The 21,946-nt window shown below is 41.6% G+C and overlaps 1 protein-coding gene and 1 long non-coding RNA gene across 11 annotated transcripts in view; both read left to right on the forward strand.

Moving 5' to 3' along the window:
* Positions 1 to 21,946, forward strand: part of PHF21B (PHD finger protein 21B) — a 152,531-nt gene that overhangs the window by 22,525 nt on the left and 108,060 nt on the right. For 2 of the 10 annotated variants that reach the window (XM_064421175.1, XM_064421173.1), the window contains exon 4: positions 1,051 to 1,107. The exons of the other annotated variants lie outside the window; for them this stretch is intronic. In XM_064421175.1, the coding sequence (XP_064277245.1) occupies positions 1,051 to 1,107 (57 nt within the window). The remainder of the gene's footprint in view (positions 1 to 1,050; positions 1,108 to 21,946) is intronic. 10 annotated transcript variants of the gene reach the window in all.
* On the forward strand, positions 7,015 to 7,897 carry LOC135301041 (uncharacterized). The gene is made up of 2 exons (XR_010362797.1): positions 7,015 to 7,136; positions 7,217 to 7,897. It is a non-coding gene; the product is annotated as an uncharacterized LOC135301041 (long non-coding RNA).

A 21,946-nucleotide genomic window follows, 5' to 3' on the forward strand; every position in this document is an offset into this window, starting at 1 on the left:
TTTCTTGCACTGATGAGAATGTTGCATTAAGGGCCTGTCCTGACCTGCTGCATTTGTTGCAGGAAGCTATCAGAAAGCCTGGGGAAACCAAATCAGCTCAGAGCCCAACTTCACAGCTACATCTTTTATTGGTTACTTGGCCAAATGACAGCACTACCTCTAGCACTCAGGATGGAATCTTAACAACCGAAGTCTGAATTTAAATTTGCACTGTTTTGTTTGATTATTAACTCTGTGTACAGACATGTGTTGTTGGTATGTAATCTCTATGTATATATGTATGGGATTTCATCCTGAGCACAACAGAGCTTTAGCAGCCCTGCAAATTTTTGTCTTTGAAACTGATTTACAGAACATCCTTAAAATAGAGACCTCCAACTGAGTTATTTTAAAGTATGTAATTTTAAAATATAAAACCTTTATTCTACATCCCCACTGATGCTTCTAACTCTTTTGCCAAGAGGAAGTAAATGGATATGAGCATAACTACCCCAGATAGCTGTTGCCTGTGACAGCTAATCAAAAGCAAAACTCTCAGCCCATCTAGACAAAAGCTGCTGTCAAATATAGAGCATGGCTCACTTAAAAAAAGAACAGTTTTCCCTTTGCTGCTGTAGTTTAGTTTATCACAGTTAGTCACCATTTGTCCTTGTAATAGATAATTTCACTGGTTTTTGAAGCTGGTAATGTTTGTGTAACTACAGTATTACAGGTCACACTGTCTCTTATACAGCTGGTCACCCTCAATAAGTCTGTTTTGAAAAATCATGTGGTGGTTGTGCAATGTATGACAAGTGTCTTGTTAGATCTAATTTTTATATACAAAGATTATATATATATGTTTATATATATATATGTTTATATAAAACATACATAATGATGTTCATTATACAATGCTTGTCCTGTTGAATTTCAATTACTATCATAGTTAGGAAATTCTGATTTAGAGTGCCCTTCTAGATGGAATGGAATGTTGCCTGTATTTAAAAGAGACAGTTTTCTTTCCCTTGCACTTTCTAGTATTGTTTGACACCCAGTGTCCTTTGCTAGGTCACCCTGTGTGATATGACAGACCAAATGACCATGGACATAAAGGGGTGCAGCCAGGTATGTTATGGTGCCTGTGTGCAGCTGTATTAGGAAATGGAAAGGAGCTTGTAGTCAGGGCAGCTTTGTCTATTCATATGCAAATGAAAAATTCCCTAGAAGTGCCTGACCTTTCCTCTTGGAGTAGACATGTGCTATTCTTCATGGATAGCAAATACAGTAATGGTAACTGTTTTTTAGAACTTGTTACTGCTGTACTCAGAATTATGTGCCCAAAGTCATTGGAAATTATGCAGTTGTGTTTTAGCACTGTAAATATCCAACTACATACCCCAAAGATTTGTCTATATAAAAATGTTAACAAAATATAACTGTGTTTTATGTATTGTACCTTGGCAATTCCTTTCTGGATGTTGTGCACTCAAAACTTCTGCAAATTCCCTCTCCTTTTGTAGGAGAGCCTATCTGCTGCCTTACTTTCTTAGCACAATGTAGCCACATAAAGCATCACTGGCTTCTATTTCCTCCTGAACCTCTTTAACTTTAATCTTGCAACCTCCTGCCCTCTCTAGTACTGCTTCCCAGTTATCAGGCAAGAGCAGGGGGTCACCAGGGTTTTCAGAATTTGATTAGCACCATTGTTATGAATAATTCAGATTGTTTGGTGCCAGCACAAGTGATCCAAGTAGCAATTTGAAAAATCTGATTTAGGATTTAATATCTCTGAAAAAAAAATTAATTAGTGCTGCTGCTGAGGGCTCTTGACTTTGTCCATTCATATTGATGAATTTAGTGCCAGTGAAAAGCAAGATTGAAACAATCCAGCAAAAACAAGTGTTTGTGTGGCAGAGCCCATATTCTGTTACAGATATCCAGGATGCACATGCTCCTTCCTCCCAGTTCCAGTCCAGCTCTTTCTCTGTGTGCCCTTTTCCTCCTAAAGAGCAAGTTCCTGAAAATCCACGTAGCTGTAGTAACACACTGCTGTCAGCAATGGAAGGTGTTCCCCAAGTGATCATGTGCCCATTATATAGATTTTCGTGATCCTACTAAATATTAGTTAATAGAACATTCTGCTTCCTTTGTTCTGTAAAAAAATGGAACTGCAGCAATCCACATTTGGGAGCAGAGCCCAGTTAATGACAGTGGGTTTGCCTCTGATGTAAACTGGTGCATTTAACTCTGCCATCAATTTTGCACAAGCCTCTGCAATGCTTCACCATTTGAACAGTAATAATGAGACCTCTGCATGTTTAGGACTGTTTTGCACTGCTTTTGTTACAGAAATAGTTGGGGCCCCCTGCAGTTACTGTACTTTCTTTTCCTTTCCCAGCTTGTCTAACTTTGCAGTAGGCAGTAGGATGTTAATATTTTACACATTGAGGCACTGAGAAATCAATGGAGAGTTTTTCAGGAACGCCCAGCACTTTCCCCTGCTCATATCAGAGGGAACCCTTGGCCACTCTGGAAGATGAAGCTTCGTGTCAGGAGCAAGCACAGCACCCCTTACCTTGAGTCCAGAGTCACCTCACAAGGGTGAGCCAGTGTCAGTCTGCTGTGACTAAATACAACTTGGAAGCTTTCATGCTATGAAAATCTACCAAAGCCCAATTGGTAGATATTCCCAAGAAAATTTGAACCTGCACTTCACCTTTGAGCATCTGGCTGCTGGTTGTGTATTGTCAGATCTTCCCAGGCAGCATTAGTTGTAGGTGCCATCTGATAGGGGCCCATCCTCAAAGCTTCCTTGCTTCCCACCTGAAAGAGCCCCAGACATGTTGGTGTTTCAGCTTGGATTCTGTGGGGTGGAGCAACCACAAGACAATTTCTGTCTTTGCAGGGTTTTGCACAGTGCCTGTTTGCTGTGCCCCTCTTTGCTCCATGGGCTGTCTCAGTGGCAGCTGCTGAGGATCCCTCTGTCCTGGCCACTGTGGGCAGACATTCCCTTGGCAGAGCCTGCGTTCTGCACAGCCAGCAGCGTGCCAGGCTCTGCTCCTGTCAGCTGTATGCAAATCCCCAGCGCTGATGTTAATGCCAGTTTGGTTTTCATAGCCTGGTGACAGCAGCAGCCCTCAATGTTAAACACAAGTACAGGAACACAGTTACAGCAATGATTACTCTAGATGTTCAGCTAGTCATAATATTTGCACTTGGCATGATAAGGAGCTTTGAATGATAATAGCACTACAGTAGAAGCTTGTTAAAGTGACAGTAACCCTGGTGTCAGTGTGGAGTGGTGCACTGGCACGTGCCTTCCTACAGCTTTCCCACAGACTGCATCTCTCCCTTTGCTGTATGCAAGGTGTAGAAAGTGCTTGAGGATCCTGTGTGAAACCCTCTAAACTTCTATCAGAGTTTCATCTGCTCTAAGGCAGCCCTGAGACATAAGGAGGGTAGTTGTTAGGTACCTTTTTCTATCTGAGTCTTGTTTCATTAAAATAATCCAGTCCTGATGTAGGACAATCATCTCAAAAGATAGTGCTTTTATTTACTGACAGCAAAGAGGATCTCAGCTCCTGTTCTGTTTCTTTGGTACCAGCTGCAGAGGGGAGCAAGTAAGAGTCACGCCATGTCATGGCAGCATTTTGTGTTTTGTCTTTTTGTTTTGGCTAAAGTAAAAATTTAGCAGAGGAGTACCACCAACCATCACAAACCCTGTGTCTTTTTCCAAAATGTAGCCATGCAGGCTGGCTTTTATTTTAGGAATTCAGTTGTGTCAGTAAGACCCAGGATATTTCTGCTGTCAAGTGAGCAGAGGCCAGCTCCTCGAATTTGCTGGCAAGGTTAGTGCTTGGGTGCCATTGCACCCATGGGTGCCATTCAGTACACCCCAGCCAACTATCCTCCACTTCCCAAAGTGGCAGGGTCTAGTCAGAGTTCTCCTGGTGCTCTGGGTTCTTTGTCAGAGCTCTGAATGCCTTGTTAATGTCTTTATGCTCCTCTTCTCAGGTCTTCCTTTGTGTGCACAGGTGCAAAACCTTGCCCTGGCTTTACTTGGGAAACATTCAGCCCATGATGGTTTCTGCTGGCCCTTTGGATTCTGGAAAGAGATGAAACTAAATATGTTTCAGTGGCTGAAATATTGTAATAGCTGTGTTCTTGTCTTCAGGTTCTGCCAGCAGCGTGGTGTGAGGATGATCTGCAGAAGCTTTGGGTTTTAGTGGCCCCAGCACTGCAGTCATGCCCCATTCCTGTCTGGTGTGCATAAGGGAGGCTGACTGCAGTGCTGGACAACAGAATGTGTGGAGAGAGCTCCTTGGCAAACAAAATTAAATATATGCCTGAAAACATGTAAATAACTACAAAAATACTAAAAATATGTATTTATATAAGTATATGGAAGACTGATAAATGAATGCTATTGAATTTTTTGTTTTTAAAGTGCCTTTTATATCCAAGAGACTTCTCTGGTAAGAAACAGGCACTTTTGAATGAGTCTTTAATTTGACCCATCTTCAGGAAAGCTGTTTCCATGCATTAATGGAACCCCATGGATCACCCAAGCTGTTTGTCAGGGATTGTAACACCCGTGTCTCCTCTTCCACAGCCGCCTTTCTGATGCAATTAGGAGCAAGAGGGATGCAGGAATCATAGGACTTAGCCCAGAACAAACACTAATGAAACAAATCTAGTGATTTCAAATGGATTTCTTGTTAAAGCTGATGTTCTACAAGTAATAATCACAGCTGGAGCAGGCAGATAATGTGCCTTTAATGCTATCTTCTGACTTTGTCTTTTCATCAGGAATAACTGGGATTGGAGTCCATTATTTTCCCAGGAAACCCACAGAAGTCCTTAACTAAATGTAGTCACCAGAGTATCCTCACCCAGGAGAAAAAGTTGCTTCCTTGAAGCCATTTTATTGAACATTTAGTGTGCATTTTTAGTTCAGTTCTGTGTTTAATATTCAATATTTCAATTTTCATATATATTGTATGTGTGCTTCTTTTAAAAGTTTGGAACAGCTCTTTTTAAAATTGAGTTTCAATTTTGTTTTACTTTTGAAAAAAATAATGGGCACTAGGCAATTCATTTATGTTAAAAAGAATATGTGAGGAGTTGAATAATTTGACAAAAGACAGAATATTCTGATTTGAGACTATCATTTGCATAGTTTGAAGTGAAATTCAAAAAAAAATGGAGCAGTTAAACTCTGAGCCAGTAGATGTTTTCTTTTTCTAGACACAAATCAAATGAGGCACTGACAGGATATTTGTTTTATCCTTTACCATCTTGGGTGCATGTGTAGGGCTACTTAACTAATGCTAGAGGTTGAGGGTGTCTATTGAATGACACAAAATTCAGTGTGTTCATGCAGGTTAATTATGTTAGTGCTTTCCACTTCAAGTTCATTTATGTTATAATATTGTGCTTATTTCAAAATCACTAAAGCATTACTGGGTGATTGTAATTATCCCAGCAATAGCTATTATGCATATACAGAAATAGAGTTAAAATATTAAAGTTTGGAAGTGTATCAAGCATGTGTTAATATGGAATTGCAACATTTAGCCATATTTAACTCTGTATTCAAGCTGTGCCTGGCCTTAGCCATCCAGTTGGGATTTCTAGTTTCCTGTTTGCAGCACTAGTTTTGGTTGACCTGGTTTGTTTCGAAACACAGGAGGGCTTTTGTCCTTTCTTGTTTTTATATTTGTGTTTGTGCAATCAGTTCAGGATGGAATAAAGGTGACCTGATTTTCCGTCACACACCATGCCAGAATGCACAAGAAAGGTTGTACCACCTGCAACAGCTGCAGTAGCATTGGCAGTGGCACTTTAGGAAAATGGGAACACAAAGTCACTACTTCCTTTTTGTAACTTCCTAGGAATTGTGACAATTCTTATGGATGTCAGTCACAGCTCAAGATTCTTTCTCCTGATTTTTACAGAAATACAGATCAAAAAAGGTTGTGTCTAGTCCCAAGATCTTACAGTCTAAGTGTTACCTTAATTTATATTAAAAATCAGCACGCAGGGTTATTATGGTCTGAAATAATACAGTGAGGTACTTTTAGAAGGAACTGACTTCTAGACAAGTGTAATAATACATTTTTGTATGAATAATAAAATTAATTTTAAAATAAGAAAAGTGAACTGTGTTATTTGCAGTTTTGAAATGCCAGTACTGAATCTCCAGTAAAGCCTTGATATACTGGTTTTGCAATAATTGTTTTTTGGTGAAGAGGGAAAATGTCAGCCACAGGAGTGATTTTTCTGTAAGGAGTATTAGCAACTTCCTCTGTGCCTGGCAAGACCAGCAGCAGGTTGGCTCTGAGGATGGGCACACTGTTATTGTGGAAACCCAGGGCACCAGGAATATTTCTCTGTCTGCTCTGGGGTGTCCTGACCCCCAGGGGAGCTCTGACTTTGATCCTCATTCACAGAGAAAGTTTCCTAGACTTCAACATAGACTAGAATCCACAAAGGTGTGAAATAGATTATAGAGAGCAGTGTAGATGTAGCACTTAGGTGAGAAATTTAGGTTTTGGGATTTTTAGTATGTTGTGGATGGAAGCTAGATGGAGGGCACAGGGTGCTGTCCTGAGTTTCTTCTTCATGCTTCTTTCTCCTCCTTCTTCATGGGTTTGGGTGGCACTCTGTAATTGGGCAGAAAAGCCGGCATTGTGGACTCTTTGGGATCAGTTATTGGGTTAAAAGGGAAAATAATCCAGGTGTCAGTTCTTAATTGGATATTTTAGTCTTAAAAGACCTTGTGACAAGAGATTGTTGGCCATTTTGTGCCTCCTAATAAAAGCTGCCGAGCTCACAGTAGTGAGACTGTTTTACTGATAAGAAATAATAAACACCTGAGTCTGAACATGAAACTACCATCCCAAGTGCCTTCAATCCAGACCCAGAGAAACCAATAGCTAAGCCAATTAGAAAGGCTGGACACACCTCTGTGAATCATATTTAAGAAAGAAAAGCTGTGGGAAGTTCCTTTTTTCCTGCCTTGGAGGCACTGCCCCAGGCTGGATCCCAGTGAGCTGGGATACACGGCTGGGATCAGCACCAGGAGCAATCCCAGGGCCCAGCAGGGATCACAGCACCAACAGCAAGAGGCGGTTCCCCCATGCAGAGCTCAGGTGAGATTTACCTTTTCAGTGCTGTAGAACTCTGTAAAGTCTTTTCAGATAATAGAGCTTGAAAACTGATGAACCTACAGACCCCAATTCTCTCCCAAATCAGATAAAATAAAAAGGTGAAGACATGTGAGGAGAACAACATGGAAACACCAAGGTCACTGGAGAGGGAGGAGGAAGAGGAGATACTCCAGGCCTCAGAGCTGAAATTCTTTTGCAAACTGTGGTGAAGGCTGTAGTACACCAGACTGTTTCTCTGTAATTCATAAAGTTTGTAGGAGAATTCAGCGTTCACCCACAGCCCGTGAGAACTGGAAAATGTAGATGCTAAAAAAACTGTGATCTGACTTAGAACCTCTGCTTTCAGAGGTAGAACAGGACTCTGCTTCTATGTTAGAACAGCTCATCCTTAAGAATTGTACCCCTTAATCCAAAATGGCCATGAATGGTAGTTGTGGAAAGACTTCCAGAGCATGGGAGGAATCCCACATGCAAGCAGGTGCCAGGTGGGCTGTTTAGCCATGAAATTAAAGCAATGAGAAACTGTTCCCTGGGGCATGGCAGAAGAGACTCCTCTCCCTAAGTGAACTGAAGAAAGACTTATTTTTAGAAGTGGTAGAATGACTCAATTCCCAGGTGTTGTCTCTTTACATTGTTGGTGGGAAAGAAAGAGGGGCTGGGGGGAGGAAAGGTGTTGTAAGGTTTATTTTAGTTCTTATCATTCTTCTTTTAATTATTTTAATAAAATGTTCTTTTTTTTTTAAGTTTTGGGCCTGTTGTTGCCCTTAAAATATCCTTATCTCACCCCATGAGCTCAATTTTTAATCAATATTTATGCCTTCTCTGCTCAATTAGAGCAGAAGAGGATGAGTAGATGATTTTTTTGAGTGCACTGGTGTTTGGCCAACAGTCAATCCAATACATCTGAGCATTCTGGAGTCTTTTTTTAAGGGGTAGTAACTTTGCAGCTCTGCTCTCTGTAGCCAGGGACAGGACCTGAGGGAATGGCTGCAGCTGGGTCAGGGGAGGTTTAGGTTGGATATCAGGAAAATGTTTTTCTGCCAGAGGCTGGTCAGGCACTGAACAGGCTCCCCAGGGTTTGGTGACAGCCCCAAGACTGCCAGAGCTCAAGGAGTGTTTGGGCAACACTCTCAGACACATGATGGGAGGGTTGGGGTGTCCTGAGCAGGGCCAGGAGCTGGACACAATGATCCTTGGGAGTCCCTTCCAGCTCAGGACATTCTATGTTGTATGATTCTGTGTTCCAGTCCAGGATTATCTGTGCCAGAAGCAGCATGTTAGTCAGATCATGCTTTGTTGCCCAGCTGGCTGAGAAAGGTTTGCAGAGCTGGGGCAGCTCAAGACAGCAGTGCTGTTTGAAAACACACTGCCTAAAAAGGATGCTTCTCCTCAAGGCTTCCTTCATCTGGTTTGTGATTCAGACTGCTGCTGAAATCCGAGGACTGAGTTTCAGTTAGGTTTTGAAAATATTTCTCAGTATTTCTCTCTTCCCATAGGTGTCAGGAGCTGAAATGGATTGCCAGGAGAGGAAAGCAGGGGCATCACTAGAGATGCCAAGAGCTATAACTTACCTTGGGAGGTCAAGAAAAGTTTGGATCAGCTAGGAAACTTTATGTAGAAATATTGCTGTTTTCCAGAGACCACAACTCCCAACTTCCCTTGAAGATTTATCTCTTTGTTTACTGCTGCCTTTTGTATCTAGCTTTTGCTAATTTCTGACATCTGTGCATGGCCAGCCCAATGACAGTAGTCTGTGATTATTACAGCACCCTTCTCAGCTGCAATAGCCACAGGAGGTTTTCAGTGGTGTGTTATTGTGTAAGTGCAAAAGGAAGCACAGCTTTTGATGTACTTGCTGCTTTGAGGGGAAGGCAGGGAGAAGAGATGTAAATTGTAGCAGCAGGTTAGGCTTAGAGCCATTGGATGCTGGGTGTTTGTGGGCAGATGAGGAATCAGTCAGTGGCTAAAATTCCTGTGGAAGGAAAAAACAGTCAGGATGCTGTCATCTCAGTGCCTCTTCAGTCAGTGTGCCCTCCAGTCTGTTGTCCTGCCTGTGCATCATCTCCTATGAACAGCCAGGATTTTCTTTCTAAGGAGGGCCTTGGAACAATGGACTGCCTGGTGTGAGTTTGTGCAGTGTCTCTGACGTGGGGCTTGGTCTCAGGTGAGGTCTCCTAGATGCAGTGTGTGGGGCCACCTCCAGGCTCAGACACAGCTCCCCAGGCCCTCCTGGTGCTGGCAGGACCAAGGTGGCACAGGGATGCTCATTAGGACAGCATCATTCATAGCATGCTTTAAGTGTTGGTCGGGTAGTTGAACTTGATGACTGTGAAAGGTTCCTTTCAACCAAAAGAATGACATTCTATTCTATTCTATTCATGTTGAATAACCCCTTATTCTGTGGAATGCAGTGTAGAAGATGCTGATTTCACATACATCATTACATGCTCAAATTTTGTGAGCAGAGCTCATGTTAATCTTTTGCTTAAGCACAAAGACAAATGTGCATTGTATGTATGGGAAAGGTGGGGCTCTCCAGTGGTTCTTGTGGTTGGAAGAATGCCACAAGCAAAACATGTACAGCCAAACATTTTCTCATCAATAACTGTGGGTAAATCATTACAGGTCTCTGGCCTCTGTGTCCCCATCTGCTGCTGAGGACAGTGGAGCTCTGCTTTAATGTGCAAAGGCTTTGAGATGCTTGCATAGGAAAGGCTTCCACCCAAGTTGTTACAGCATGCTCCACTTTCCCTCTAAACATGGGAGATGCCCAGCATATCACAAGCTTTTGTAGACACACATTTTCTGTAGGAAGTCAATTCCATCTCTTATACAAAAGAAGAGAAATAAAGGATAAAGAACATGTTATGGCTGGGAATCTATTGATTGAAAGGGGATCTGGGCCAGAGCACTTATGCTTTTATTAATAATCCTGACAGGTCAGTATGAATGGAGAATGGCTTGTAAGTAGCTTTGCAACCATTATTGATTGTTGTCATTTTCAGTATCAATTATCTTACTGCTTGGGAAAAAAACAGTCCAGAACTCCTCAAGAATGCTGAGCAGAGCCTCTGGTGTGTCTTTTGCTTCTGCAGGGAAGATTGAGCTGCTTCTCATGATGAAATGGAGCCCTGTCAGCTGTGTGGGTTGGGCTCTTAGTTCAGTGTTGCTGTCTGTGCTCTCCACCTCCTGCAAGGTGTCTGAGTTCATTGACTGTCATTCCAGAAAGGATATATCCTCTTCTTTTTTAACTGCTTCCCAATATAAATTTCTGAAAAAAGTGGGACTAAATCCTTATGTCTTAGATGGACAGCCAAGATTACTGGTTGTTATTTGTCAGCTGATACCCACTGAAAAGAAAACATATTTGTCACTCACCCCTGCAATCAATGTTGTATAAAGCCATGCATATAATGGCTTGGAACAAATGAGGGTATCTTGGTATGAGCTAACAGAACTGAAACACAAAATACACAAAACTCCTTTAAAAAGTCTCTGTGATTTCAACAGCTGGCAGTACTGATCACTCAACACATCTGCAAGATCAAGGTTGTTTGCAAACAGATTAGGGAGCCAAGGAAAGGTGTGCTTTAAAAACAGCAGCAAAGTCCGAGTCACTCTTCAGTTGTGGTGACATGGCTTGTAAAGGAGTTTTGTGGGTGGCTGTTTCAGAGGAGAAAACCCGTGTGATTTGTGTTTGCTGAGGTCACTGCACCTGCATCAGCACCCTGGGAGAGCAAAGCTGCTGGGAGCAGTGGCTTTGGAGGTTTAGAGGCCATTCCAGAGACTGGGCAGTATTGTTCCTTTGTCTCCTGCATTCAAAACAAAACAAGATATCTGGAGAAGAAAAAAATTCCTCAAATGCCTGGAATTTTTTCAGAGCCTGTTGCAACAAGAGCATTTTGCTGAAGTGGTGCTGAGTATTGAATTTTTCCTAATGGAAGTTTCCTTGAATCCAAAAAGATAAAGTGTTTCTAGTAAATAACAAGAGTCAAAAGCAAGGTATTTTCCCCCCTGGGTCAACTTCTGCTAGATATTAAAGTTTTGGGTTTTCCACCATTTCTGTTTTGATTAGTATGGAACATCTCATTCCACAGTGGCTTTTTTTTTTTTTTGAAAGAACAAAGCCCCCCTCTGACCTGGATTTGGATGCATCTGTGACAGCTGACTCCACTGGCTGCCAGCTGAGCATAGTGCATTTAATTGATGAAATAATAATGATGTACCATGCCTGAACTTGCTTTGACGACCACTTGAAGCAGAAGCCAGAGTAAATCAGGCCAGTGCAGCAGCATCCCAGTGGTCATGGTCCATCCACTGACTTGGTGTCTGGAAGATACCAACTTCCCAATCACATCCCCACAGCTCCATTCCCATCTAATACTTTCCTTCGTTTAATTAATAGCCAAACTGAAAGAATCTCTAACTCTTTGTTAAAGAGCAATGTTTTTCTGCATCCTCTTAACTGCCCAGAGCATTAGGATTATTAAAACAGAGCTTTCCTTTTCTGCACTGTCTCACTGGAGAGACAGGCTAGGCTAGAACTGCTAAATGGATTCACTGGCAGAGCAATCTGGCAGTTCTTTAGTCTGATTACTGGGCCATGTTCCCTCCAGGAGCCCAAACCTGCATGTTCTTAACTTACAAACTGCATTTTCACTGATAACTGAGGCTCCAGCCCTGCAATTTTTACAGGGGGAAAATCTCAGCAAACTTTGTATCAAGACTCAGCCTTTTTGTGTACATTCATAAAGATTAGTGGAATGTACCAGTGGTTGGTTTCTGTAGTGGTTTAATGAGGGGAATAGATTTGGAGGGGGTTTTGTATGGCTTACTTAATATTACACATTGGTTTAATGCTGTGAAATGGAACTTCAAGAAGATAGACAGTTTGCCTCTGAAGTCCCCCCCAGGTGTTCTTGGCCTTGAAAACTGGAGTTTTGTTTTCAGGACCAGTGTGGAAAGAGTAAGTATAGGAAAAATGTTTTTCTGAGACGTTTGTTAGAATTTCAGGCTGTTTGTCTTTTGGTTTTGATTCCTCCCTCTCCCCCACCCCTTCCTGCTCAGACATGTATCCATTAACTGCAGCAAAGAGATCAAAGCAGTTCTTACTCAGCAAAAACAAATATTTATGCTCAAATAGTGTCTTTTAGAGCTGGTAGTTTCTTTTTAAAAGTACTACAATGTCTTTTTCTCTTGTATTTTAAGAAAACACTTAATTTCACCTACTGGTGATAATTAAATGTAAAAATTAAATGCAAATGAGCAAATGAACGTCAAGAGAGAGAGGTTGTTGTTTTTTTTTTTTTTCAACAAAAGACACTTGGTAATTTGTGTGGAGTAAGACTATATACATGTATCACTGATAATTACCACTGCTGGTTGTGCAGCTTATTCCAAGCAGACTGGTGGTAGAAGGACTTGAGCAGATACACTGGAGACCTTGATACTTCACCATGATGCTCAGCTGCTGCAGGAGGTTTTGTAACTCTAAGGAATCTTGCAGGCATTGTGAGGTGTAGTATTCCAGGAGCTGATGATCACTTAGAAGCCCATTTGATTTTCTTGAGACTGTTTTGGGATCAATAACCTTGACTTTACAAATTCTGTTCCATAGAATATTATTTTCCCTGAGTCATCCCCTATGAAAGTAACCTCTCAGATGTCAAGGAAATACAACCACGAGGTTGAGAGATGAGGGCTTTGCTGTGAGTTTCAATTGTGCAATGTTTTGCTGATTTTACTTTCCACTCTAACCAGGACTTGTGCTTGTAGAGCTGCAGCTGGAATGCTTTAAATCTTCTGTTCTCAATTGCTTATGGAAAATGCTGTTTAAGCAGTAGAGTGTGGGGTGGGAACCAGGATTCTTGGATTCTTCCTGCAGCCTTGTGTGCACTGTGGTCATTATCTGACTCTTGGGGAAGGCATTCTCTTCATCTTCAGCAAGGAGTCACACATGGCTTTGACTGCTTCATTCTGTTTATTGGCATTTTTTAAAGAAGGATCCCAAGTACTGAAATCAAACTCATATTTCTGAGAGATCAAAGATAAGGAAGGGATTCCCTTGAACAGTGTGTCACAGTAGTTAGTGTTTTCTGCATTTTCTGCCTCTCAAAACTGAGGTGTGCTGCTCCACTCAGTAGATGCTTTGGTTAAGGCACTCAGGTAGTCACACTGGCAACTTGGAAGTTGTGACTTGTCCCTGTTACAAAAGTGATAAAGCTGTTGGTGTGTTGGTTGTAATGCTTGGGCAAATAAAAGTCCAGCTGCACTCTTGTGAATGACTGTAATAGCTGAATAACTTCTGGACTTTCAAGGCTTCAAAGTCACCTGTCAAATGTCAGTGCAGATCTTCAGGAGCCCTTCAGTGGCACCAGCAATTATAAATACATATTGCCATGATTTCACGACCTTTAAAAATTAGGAGTTGGCTTTGTCTTTTTTTACAGTTTGCCACACACCATATGTGACCTCTTCACTGCTTAAGCACAGTTTTCTTAGCACCATAACAGAATGCATGGTTCTGGTTTTGATTTTATTAAATTAGGAATGGCCCTGTTGACAACAGTAATTTTACCCATGCAAGCCAAATGCTAGGGGAGAAAATTTGGGTCAGCAATCTCAGAATTCCTTCTTGAGCTGTATTAGTCCTCAAAAATGGGCATGAGTGAGACATGGGTAGGTATTACTCAAATTATTTCAAAGTGATTGTGTGTTTAGAATCAAGACTTTGTTTGCCTTTTTTCTTATATCATGATCTTTTGGAACTGAAATGTCACTAACTGCCAGAATTGGCATGTCTTTGTGTCACTATGACATTTTTATGAAAATCTTTTTCTAAGATTTTTTTCTTATTTTAGTTGAGAAGCTTCAGAAAAGAAATGTAAACAATAACTATCTGATGGCTGTGGAATGTTGCCTGGACATTGTTTACTAACAAGAGTGTCTTTGATTGGTCCATGTGAGATGTTTCTTCTTAATGACCAATCATGGTTCAGTTGTGTGGACTCTGAGAGTCACGAGCTTTTGTTATTCTATTCTTTTCTATTTCTTTCCAGGCTTCTGATGGATTTTTTCTCTATTTTTAAGTATAGTTTTAGTATAGCATTTTAATTTAATATAATATAATGATATAATGAATCAGCCTTCTGAAACACGGAGTCAAAATTCTCATCTCTTCCTTCATCCTGGGACCCTCGAACACAAACATATCTTTGCATGGCTTTAGTGCTCTATTCCAGTGTCCAGCAGCTTTATAACAGCATATCAGTGACTGGAAATTGATTTGTCAGTGCTTGAGCTGGGTGAAATAGAAGCAAATGGTAGGAAGAGTGGATATTATTGACTTAAAATTGATTTCTTATTAGCCTTGTTATCTTAGACAGTGTATTAGGATGAATGAGGAATTCCCCATCACCACACAGCTTTCAGTTAACAGTATTTGTTTTGCAAATGTAATCTTATATTACAAAGAAATACCTGTGTTACTCTGTTACTTTTAGTTCCTGTAAATATGTCAACAGCATCATAACAGGGACTAAGTCCCATTCCCATCTGGCATCAGGTCTTGCCCCTCACACAAACTCTCCAGCCTGTGCAACCTGCCTACTAGGACATCCCTTATCAGAGCATCTTGCTTATTTATTATTCTGCACTCAGCACTGTGGTTCTCTGAGAGCACAGAATGAAGTCAGAGGATTCTGAGATGTTGCCTCAAGATTGGCTGACTTTCTATCAAGCTAAGGAATTATGACAAAAATGTCATCATAATATGTCACTTTGATACTCTGCTTCTCCCTGACTTTCAGGCTGTGGTGCAAGTTCAAGCAGCCTTCAGGTGACTGTCCTGGCTGGAAACTGAAAAAGGCACAGACTCTGCCTTGCTGAGTGTGTGTGAAAGCCAGAACTGTGCTGAAGTGCATTTTTCAAAATACAGATAAAGTTAATATTTGGTGGAAGTATCACAGGATCAATAAAGCTTCCCATGTTTTCAGCTCTGAGAAGTCTGAAATAGAACTTTCAGATTTGGAAAAAGAGTTTGGAAGGGAAAGGCTGGCAGAGTCTTGACAATGGCCTTAGCATGGAGTTGAGCTGTAGCTCTTACAAAACAGGGCCAGGTAGATGAGTAGGTGATAGGGGAGCAGAGGCAATACAAGATGGTATAACCATCAAGGGAACCAGCAAGGTATAAACACCTCCTCACTGCAGAGGATGCTCGGTGCTCAAGGAGGCTCATGTCTCACCTGCTGACGGTATGAAACTATCTGTCTGGAACTGAGTACCTTAGAAAGCCAGTTTTTGAAGTTTCTATTTAGCATTCATGCTATGTTGTTGAGTAATGGAGAATCAGGGAAGGCAACAAAATGTCTTTAAACCCCTTCCATGGTACCTGAAGCGATTCTTCCCTTCACATAAAGCAAGGCTGTGCCTCTCCAGCAACTGAACAGGGTCTGAAAATGTACAACCTGTCTTAGAATGCAAGAAGGATGACAAAAAGTGTTGAGAAGCAGATAGGAAAACTTTAGTAGATTGAAATAATACAGGAGAGAGAAGGCTGGGGGGGTGGGTGGGGGGAAGAAAAGGAAAGCACCTACTAAAATTGTACCTTAAATGTGAAGAAATAGTACTTGTATGAAGTGACAAGGGATCCATATCCACAAGTTACAATAATGCAGTTTTTAAATTGATTTTTTGTGGCAGACCAGCTGAATAAAATTGCGAAGCTGTGCTTCAGTTGTGTAGCAAGTGGTGCATGTGGTGTGAAAGACAAGCTGCAGTGTGATAACAGACTATCTCCTCCATGCACAAAGAGTTCTGTATTCTGATAAACTCAACAGCAGGTGCTAGTAAATATTGGTCCAAGCTATTTGATCATTAGAATTTAATGTGTTGGTTAATCATAGTGAGTTTAGTTATTCTTTCTACTGAATTTATTGGTTTGCTTTTAGAGACACTCCTGTGGAATTATCATCCTGTCCCCTACTGGCACAAGTTGCAGAATTGCTGGGAATTCTGATGAGATGTAAGGGCATGAGTGAGAGGTTGGTGAGAATAGAATCAGCTTTTACTTCTCTCTGGACTTTCAGGGTCAGTTCCAGAAGGAAGCATCTCTAATCTGAGTTTTTGGCAGGACTAGGAACAGAACAATTTCTTCCATGGTTCACTGATCACCCTAAATTCATTTGGAGAAATTTTGGCTTGTGTTTGTCATGGGAGTAGTGCTTCCATGACTCCCCTCACACCCTCCACACCCTCCCCCCTTTCTGTGGCGGAGCTGCCCTTCTGCAAAGGGGCAGCATGACCTCAAAATCAGCTCTGGAGTGACTGGGCAGTGGGGTTCTTGTTGTGCACACCCAAAGCACTGCCTTTCATTTTCAGACATTTGCCACATGGTTTCCCTACTGTAGTTTACAGACATCAGCGAGACCTTCTGGGTTTTTTTATTTTACATTTTAATTTTTTTTTTTCATTGCAATTCTTGGTTATTGAGGTGAAATTAGTGGAAAAATCACATTTACTTTGGACATGGCTGTATTTCCAGCAAGTGTTCTGTCCTGGTTGGTGTGGACTCAGATATCCTGTTATTGCAATTCCAGGAGCTGCTTGGGGAGATACTCCAAGTTGTCCCATTATGTTTTGGTTGAAATAGTTTAATGATTTATGGGTTACAGTGGCAGTGATGGGTTGATCACTGGGGACTGGAAAGTCTTAAAGGCCCCTTCCAACCTTGATGATTCTGTGATTTTCTGTTTACAAACAGGGATTAGAATGAGATGAAACAAATATTTTACTGCTTGTGATTTAACCCAAGTGTCATAGCCAGACCAAAGCCCTTATTTAAAATGCTGGGATTTTAAATCTCTGAGGATTTTATTGCTGGTAGCCGTCATGGTTTCATCACAGATCTTACAGTGGTGAATACTTTTCAGATGCAGGCTCAGCTTTTGTCAGCAAACATTAAACTTTCATTTTAAACAAAGAAAAGTTTTTATCTCATCTGGTGGTAGAGAGAAGCTCAAAAGTTCAATTTCTTTACAGTAGCCATCCTGTAAGTATTTTGCTCACATCTTAAAGTTTTCAAGCTCATTTCTGTTCATGTGTGTGTGTGGGAAGGGTCTTGGTCTTGCATTTCTGAATGTTTGGAGCTGCCAGTGTTGCTTTTTATATACCACTGCAAGATTGAAATCTGAAGTTTTTAGGCTTTTAACTCTCAAAGAAATCAAAGAGAGGACAAGCACCTTTCAAAATTTGATCTCTATCTTCATACCAGCTTGTGCCTTCACAGCCCACGTGATGATTCCTTTGAAAGCAGTGTAAGGAGTAAGATTCTTTTGAAGGGAAAGAAAAGTTGATAAAATCCGTGAAAAAATTTAGAATCATCTATGTTGTCTATTCTGAAGGCTTCTCTGAAGTGGAAGTAAGTTAGTGAGAAGACATGAAGGGAAGCTTTTTATTTTCAAATTGCAGTTACAGCCATAGCAATTTATTACATCCAGCTTGCTGTTTTTGCCTGTGATGTTTGGAGAAATAAACTCCTTTTAAGATGTAATTTCCTGAGTACTCTTTGTAGTGTCTGCAGTGGTTCTGGCTCTGGAAATGCTAGGAAATATTGGAAAGTCGAGGTTAGGCATTCTTTCTGGTGCCAGTCAGGTGGGAACTTTGACTGTCAGAGTTCATCATGTCCCTGCCAAGCTGGTAGTTTTTATTCTGGCCATGGTAACATACAACAGTATTAAGGATGAAAATTTTCAGTCCTCACTTCCTACTGGTGCTGACTGCTTAAACACAAAACTATTCATAAGAATTTGAGAGTGGAGTGGCTCATAACAGGTACAGGGAAAAGGCACTGGAGGAGTGAGTTGAAACTCCACTCAACCTCCCACAATTTGTGGCTCAGGGATTTCCTGAGCTAGAGGTGCTCTTTCTTTAACATCTCTGTACTAGTCCTGAGCAATGCCTTTTTTTAAAATTCAACTAATCGTTTGCCTGCTTGGACTTGAAATAATTTTGGAGGCATATTTGTATTGGAGGCCAGGGATAACTCAGAATATATTTCTAAGAGTGAATCACCACAGGTAGCATATCAGTGCTCAGAAACACCAACCTGTATCAGCTGCCTTCATTATCGTATTACACTTGAGGGGAGAAAGTGAGATGAAGAAATTAAACCCCACAGCCAATTAATGAAACAAAAGGAGCAGACTGTGGATTTACAGCCAGATTTTCCAAAGCACTCAATACTCAGAGCTCACACTGCTGAACAGCTGGATTTTCTGAGCAGCTCAGTGCCCACTTGTGAAGCCTTTTTAAAAATCTGCCATAGACCCTTAGTGAGGGGTTTCTGAATGCTTAGCCTGTAGGTTTGCAGGCTGAGGAGCCCTGGCAGATGCTCAGGAGTCATTCCTTGTGCTCTTTGGCCTCTTCCCATGAGCTCCATGTGCTGGTGGTGATGAGGGTGGGTGGCAGAGTGGGGCAGAGCAGGGGAAGGGAGCTGAAGGCAGAAGAAGTAAAGCTGTGTGGGATTGACCCAACAGGGCATGGGGCCTCTCCCCAGTGAGGGGGTTACTGCTGCTGCTTTCCCTCTTGCTTTTCCCAACCAAAGGCTTTTCTCCTTCCTTGGAGACAGTGGGACTTCTCTTGTTATATGTTGCTAGAAGCTTGGAAGAGCTGGCTGACACATTACAGATCACCATGCTCAAAGCACACTTTTGCCCAACTCCTTTCAAATCTCCTACACTTCTGTGTGCAATGTTCATGGACTTTTCAAATCTCCTGCACTTCTGTAGGAAATGTTCATGGACGTGCTGAGGGATTTTCCAGCTATTTGCAAAGCATGGGTGCATCTTGGAGCAGTTTGAGGTGACAGAACAGCCAGAGGTACAGTGAATGTCAACATACAGACAACCCATGGGCCAGCATCAGGTCAGGTTGGAAATGCACACATGAGAAATGTAGAGCAAACCCTTGTTAAATCATCACTTGACCTACAGATCCCTGGAGTAGCACTTCTATGCAGCCATGCAGGTGTGGTGCACCTCCTCCTGCCTCTTCCCATGGCCATGATGCATGGATGGATGGAGGAGTGGGGTTTTCCTGGTCACCCGAGGTGCTTGGGGAGCAGGGCTGCTGCATTGTGATTTACTGCTGCCACAGATCAGCAGCAAATTACTGGCAGCAAAGGGGAGGCTGAGATTTGATTCTCTTCCAACAGGGAAGTATCCACAGTGCTTGGGGCAAAGATCCAATCTGGCTCTCCATTGTTAGAGCTGGGGTTTCCACATGGGATCATTAACACACACGTAAATGTAAACAGCAATCCCAGGATTTATAGGGACTCCCATTCAAAGTGCAGGTAAATAAAAATTGATCTCTTAGCAGAAAGAAGGCTCTTCAGCTATGGGCACAATCTTATTTTCAAATAGCTACAAATACAAAATTACTCAACTCATTAATTGACTGTTCAGCTTTATGAGGATAAGCATATGGCTATGAAATCTCTTTCTCCCTTATTTTGCAGTACTGCCTCCCCCCTCCCCCCTTTTTGTTTAGACCTTGGAAATTCAATGCACCATAAAAACTATTAGAATTCTCTGGTGTTGTGAAGCTTAAAATCTTTTTAGCATCAAACTTGTTATTCCACTATGTCAATTTAATAAAGATTAGAAATACTTTTAGTCTGCTTCAAAAATTTGAAGAGAGAAATTTCTAAATGAAGACCAGAAAAGTTTTTGTTTGGCATAAGTGCCTGTGACAGGACCTATGGATTGAAGGGTGAAGGGATTGTGATGGAAAATGGAGACAAAATTTCAGAGATATTTTTGCTAAGTGTGCCTGTTTTTCAACCAGATCTTTACACACTAACAGATAGCAAAGTATGATAACTGTGTGCTCTGCAATGACATACACAACACATGGATTTCCAAACAAGCATATGCAAACACATGATTAACAAAGCAGATTGTTACCCAAATTAATCCGAAAGCAGATTTTTCACTAAACTACTTATGGGAAACAAAAGTGCATTTCATAAAACTTTCTGTATCCACTGTGCAATTTCACATGTTGTACTGTTGCTTTGGGGCTGTGCAAGTGGGTAGAGGGGACACTTTTTTGTGTGCTCACATCTGTGTTTGGAAGCTGTGGCTGCAGTCAGTGGGGAGCGAGGAGGGAGGGAGGGATGTGCAGGGCACAGGAGGAACCCTCAGCAGGGCAATGGAGGAACAACTCTGCTGTGTCACTCTAGGACACGAAACAGAAAGATGTGGACACTAGGTTTTCCAAGGTAAAAAAGAGAGCATTTAATTTCTGACTCCAGCATTTATAGATTTCCAAAAGTGACAGTGGATGGACTGGAGTGTGATAGTGCCACCTCTCCAATGACACCAGACAAACCAACAGTCCATCACATTTCCCCTCCTCCAGAAAAGAATGCAAAACAATTAATTATTTACATAAAGTCCATGAGAAAGTTCATTACAAGAATGTAAACATCAGAAGAACTTAGAAGAACTCAAAAGAACAGGGCGACACTGCTGCATTTTCCTGCAGGCAGAAATTCCCAGCAAACTAAGGAGAGGAAGAAGCCATCCAGAGGCATGCCCCTACAAAGCTGCCTTGGTCCCAAACCACAGATGATCTTCTCTAGCTTTTCATGGGTAGAAGGGCTGAAATCTTTGTGCTCACCTGCTGATGCCCTGTTCCAGCTTTCAATTGGTGCTCACTTGCCTCCCTGTCTCCTGCAAATATTTCCTCACTCACCTCCCAGGGAGTCACTTCAATGCCAGTCTATATACAAACAACTATTCCTTTGAGCTGTGTGGTGATTAAGGCAGACTTGGCACCCAGTTCCATCTCAGCATGAGAGGGGATGAGAGATAGTTGAATTCTCAGCCTAGTGGTGCCTTTTCTTTCTAATTTCTGACCTTTAAGTGAAAGCTGAGCTGTCCATGGCAGGACAGTAATGAGGTCTCCTATATTTCAGTGACTGCTGGTATATGGAGAAGCCCTGTTTTTCAGGAGGAAGGGCTTTCAATGTAAAGTCTCTCTCATCAGGGAGTGTAAGTGCATATTTTTGTTCACCTCAAAGAGTGATAACAAAAAGCAAAATATTGTAGTGTGATTGTTAGGAGGGAGCAATAGCATTGCTGCTTGTTTTCTCCTCTGGAAACATGACAAAAATTGTCTGTCTTCAGTTGATGAACTCTTGTGTGGTAAAAAAGGCAGAAATGGATGTCACTAAAATGTTTATTGGTGGCTCCTGCCTCTACCTGTGTCATGCCTTTTATGTTAGTAAGCCAGGGAGGTCAAAGGAGTGGGAATTAGCCCTCATTGCCCTGGACTGTCACTGGTATATCAGGTTCTCCCCAGTCCAAATGTTCTGCACCACTATCCAGGCAGTGGGTGATCCTAGAAGAACAGAGGTGTCTCAATTATTGGTTATTACTGATTCTCTGGAAACTCACAGTCATCTTGTGCATCATCACTGATAGTGAACACTCAGGAAAACAGGGAAAAGGAAGAGGCCCCTGGTCTTCAAAATCCATCCTCTGAGAGCCACATATGACTTAAAGCTGCTTGGACATTTTTGCCTAATGAAGGAACCCCTTATCTTCTGAAGAGTCACAAAAACTGATGAATACCAATATTTCTGTTACTAAATGATATCGTAGCTGGAGCTAAATCACCACCTGCAATGAGTAAATTAAATATTGACTATTTCATTGACTGTTAGACTTAATTTGAAGCAATCATGCAGGAGGTATAATGGCACAGAAGATGAGTGACTATTTAAT

This window comes from Passer domesticus, chromosome 5, assembly GCF_036417665.1.
Source record: "Passer domesticus isolate bPasDom1 chromosome 5, bPasDom1.hap1, whole genome shotgun sequence".
Taxonomy (NCBI): domain Eukaryota; kingdom Metazoa; phylum Chordata; class Aves; order Passeriformes; family Passeridae; genus Passer; species Passer domesticus.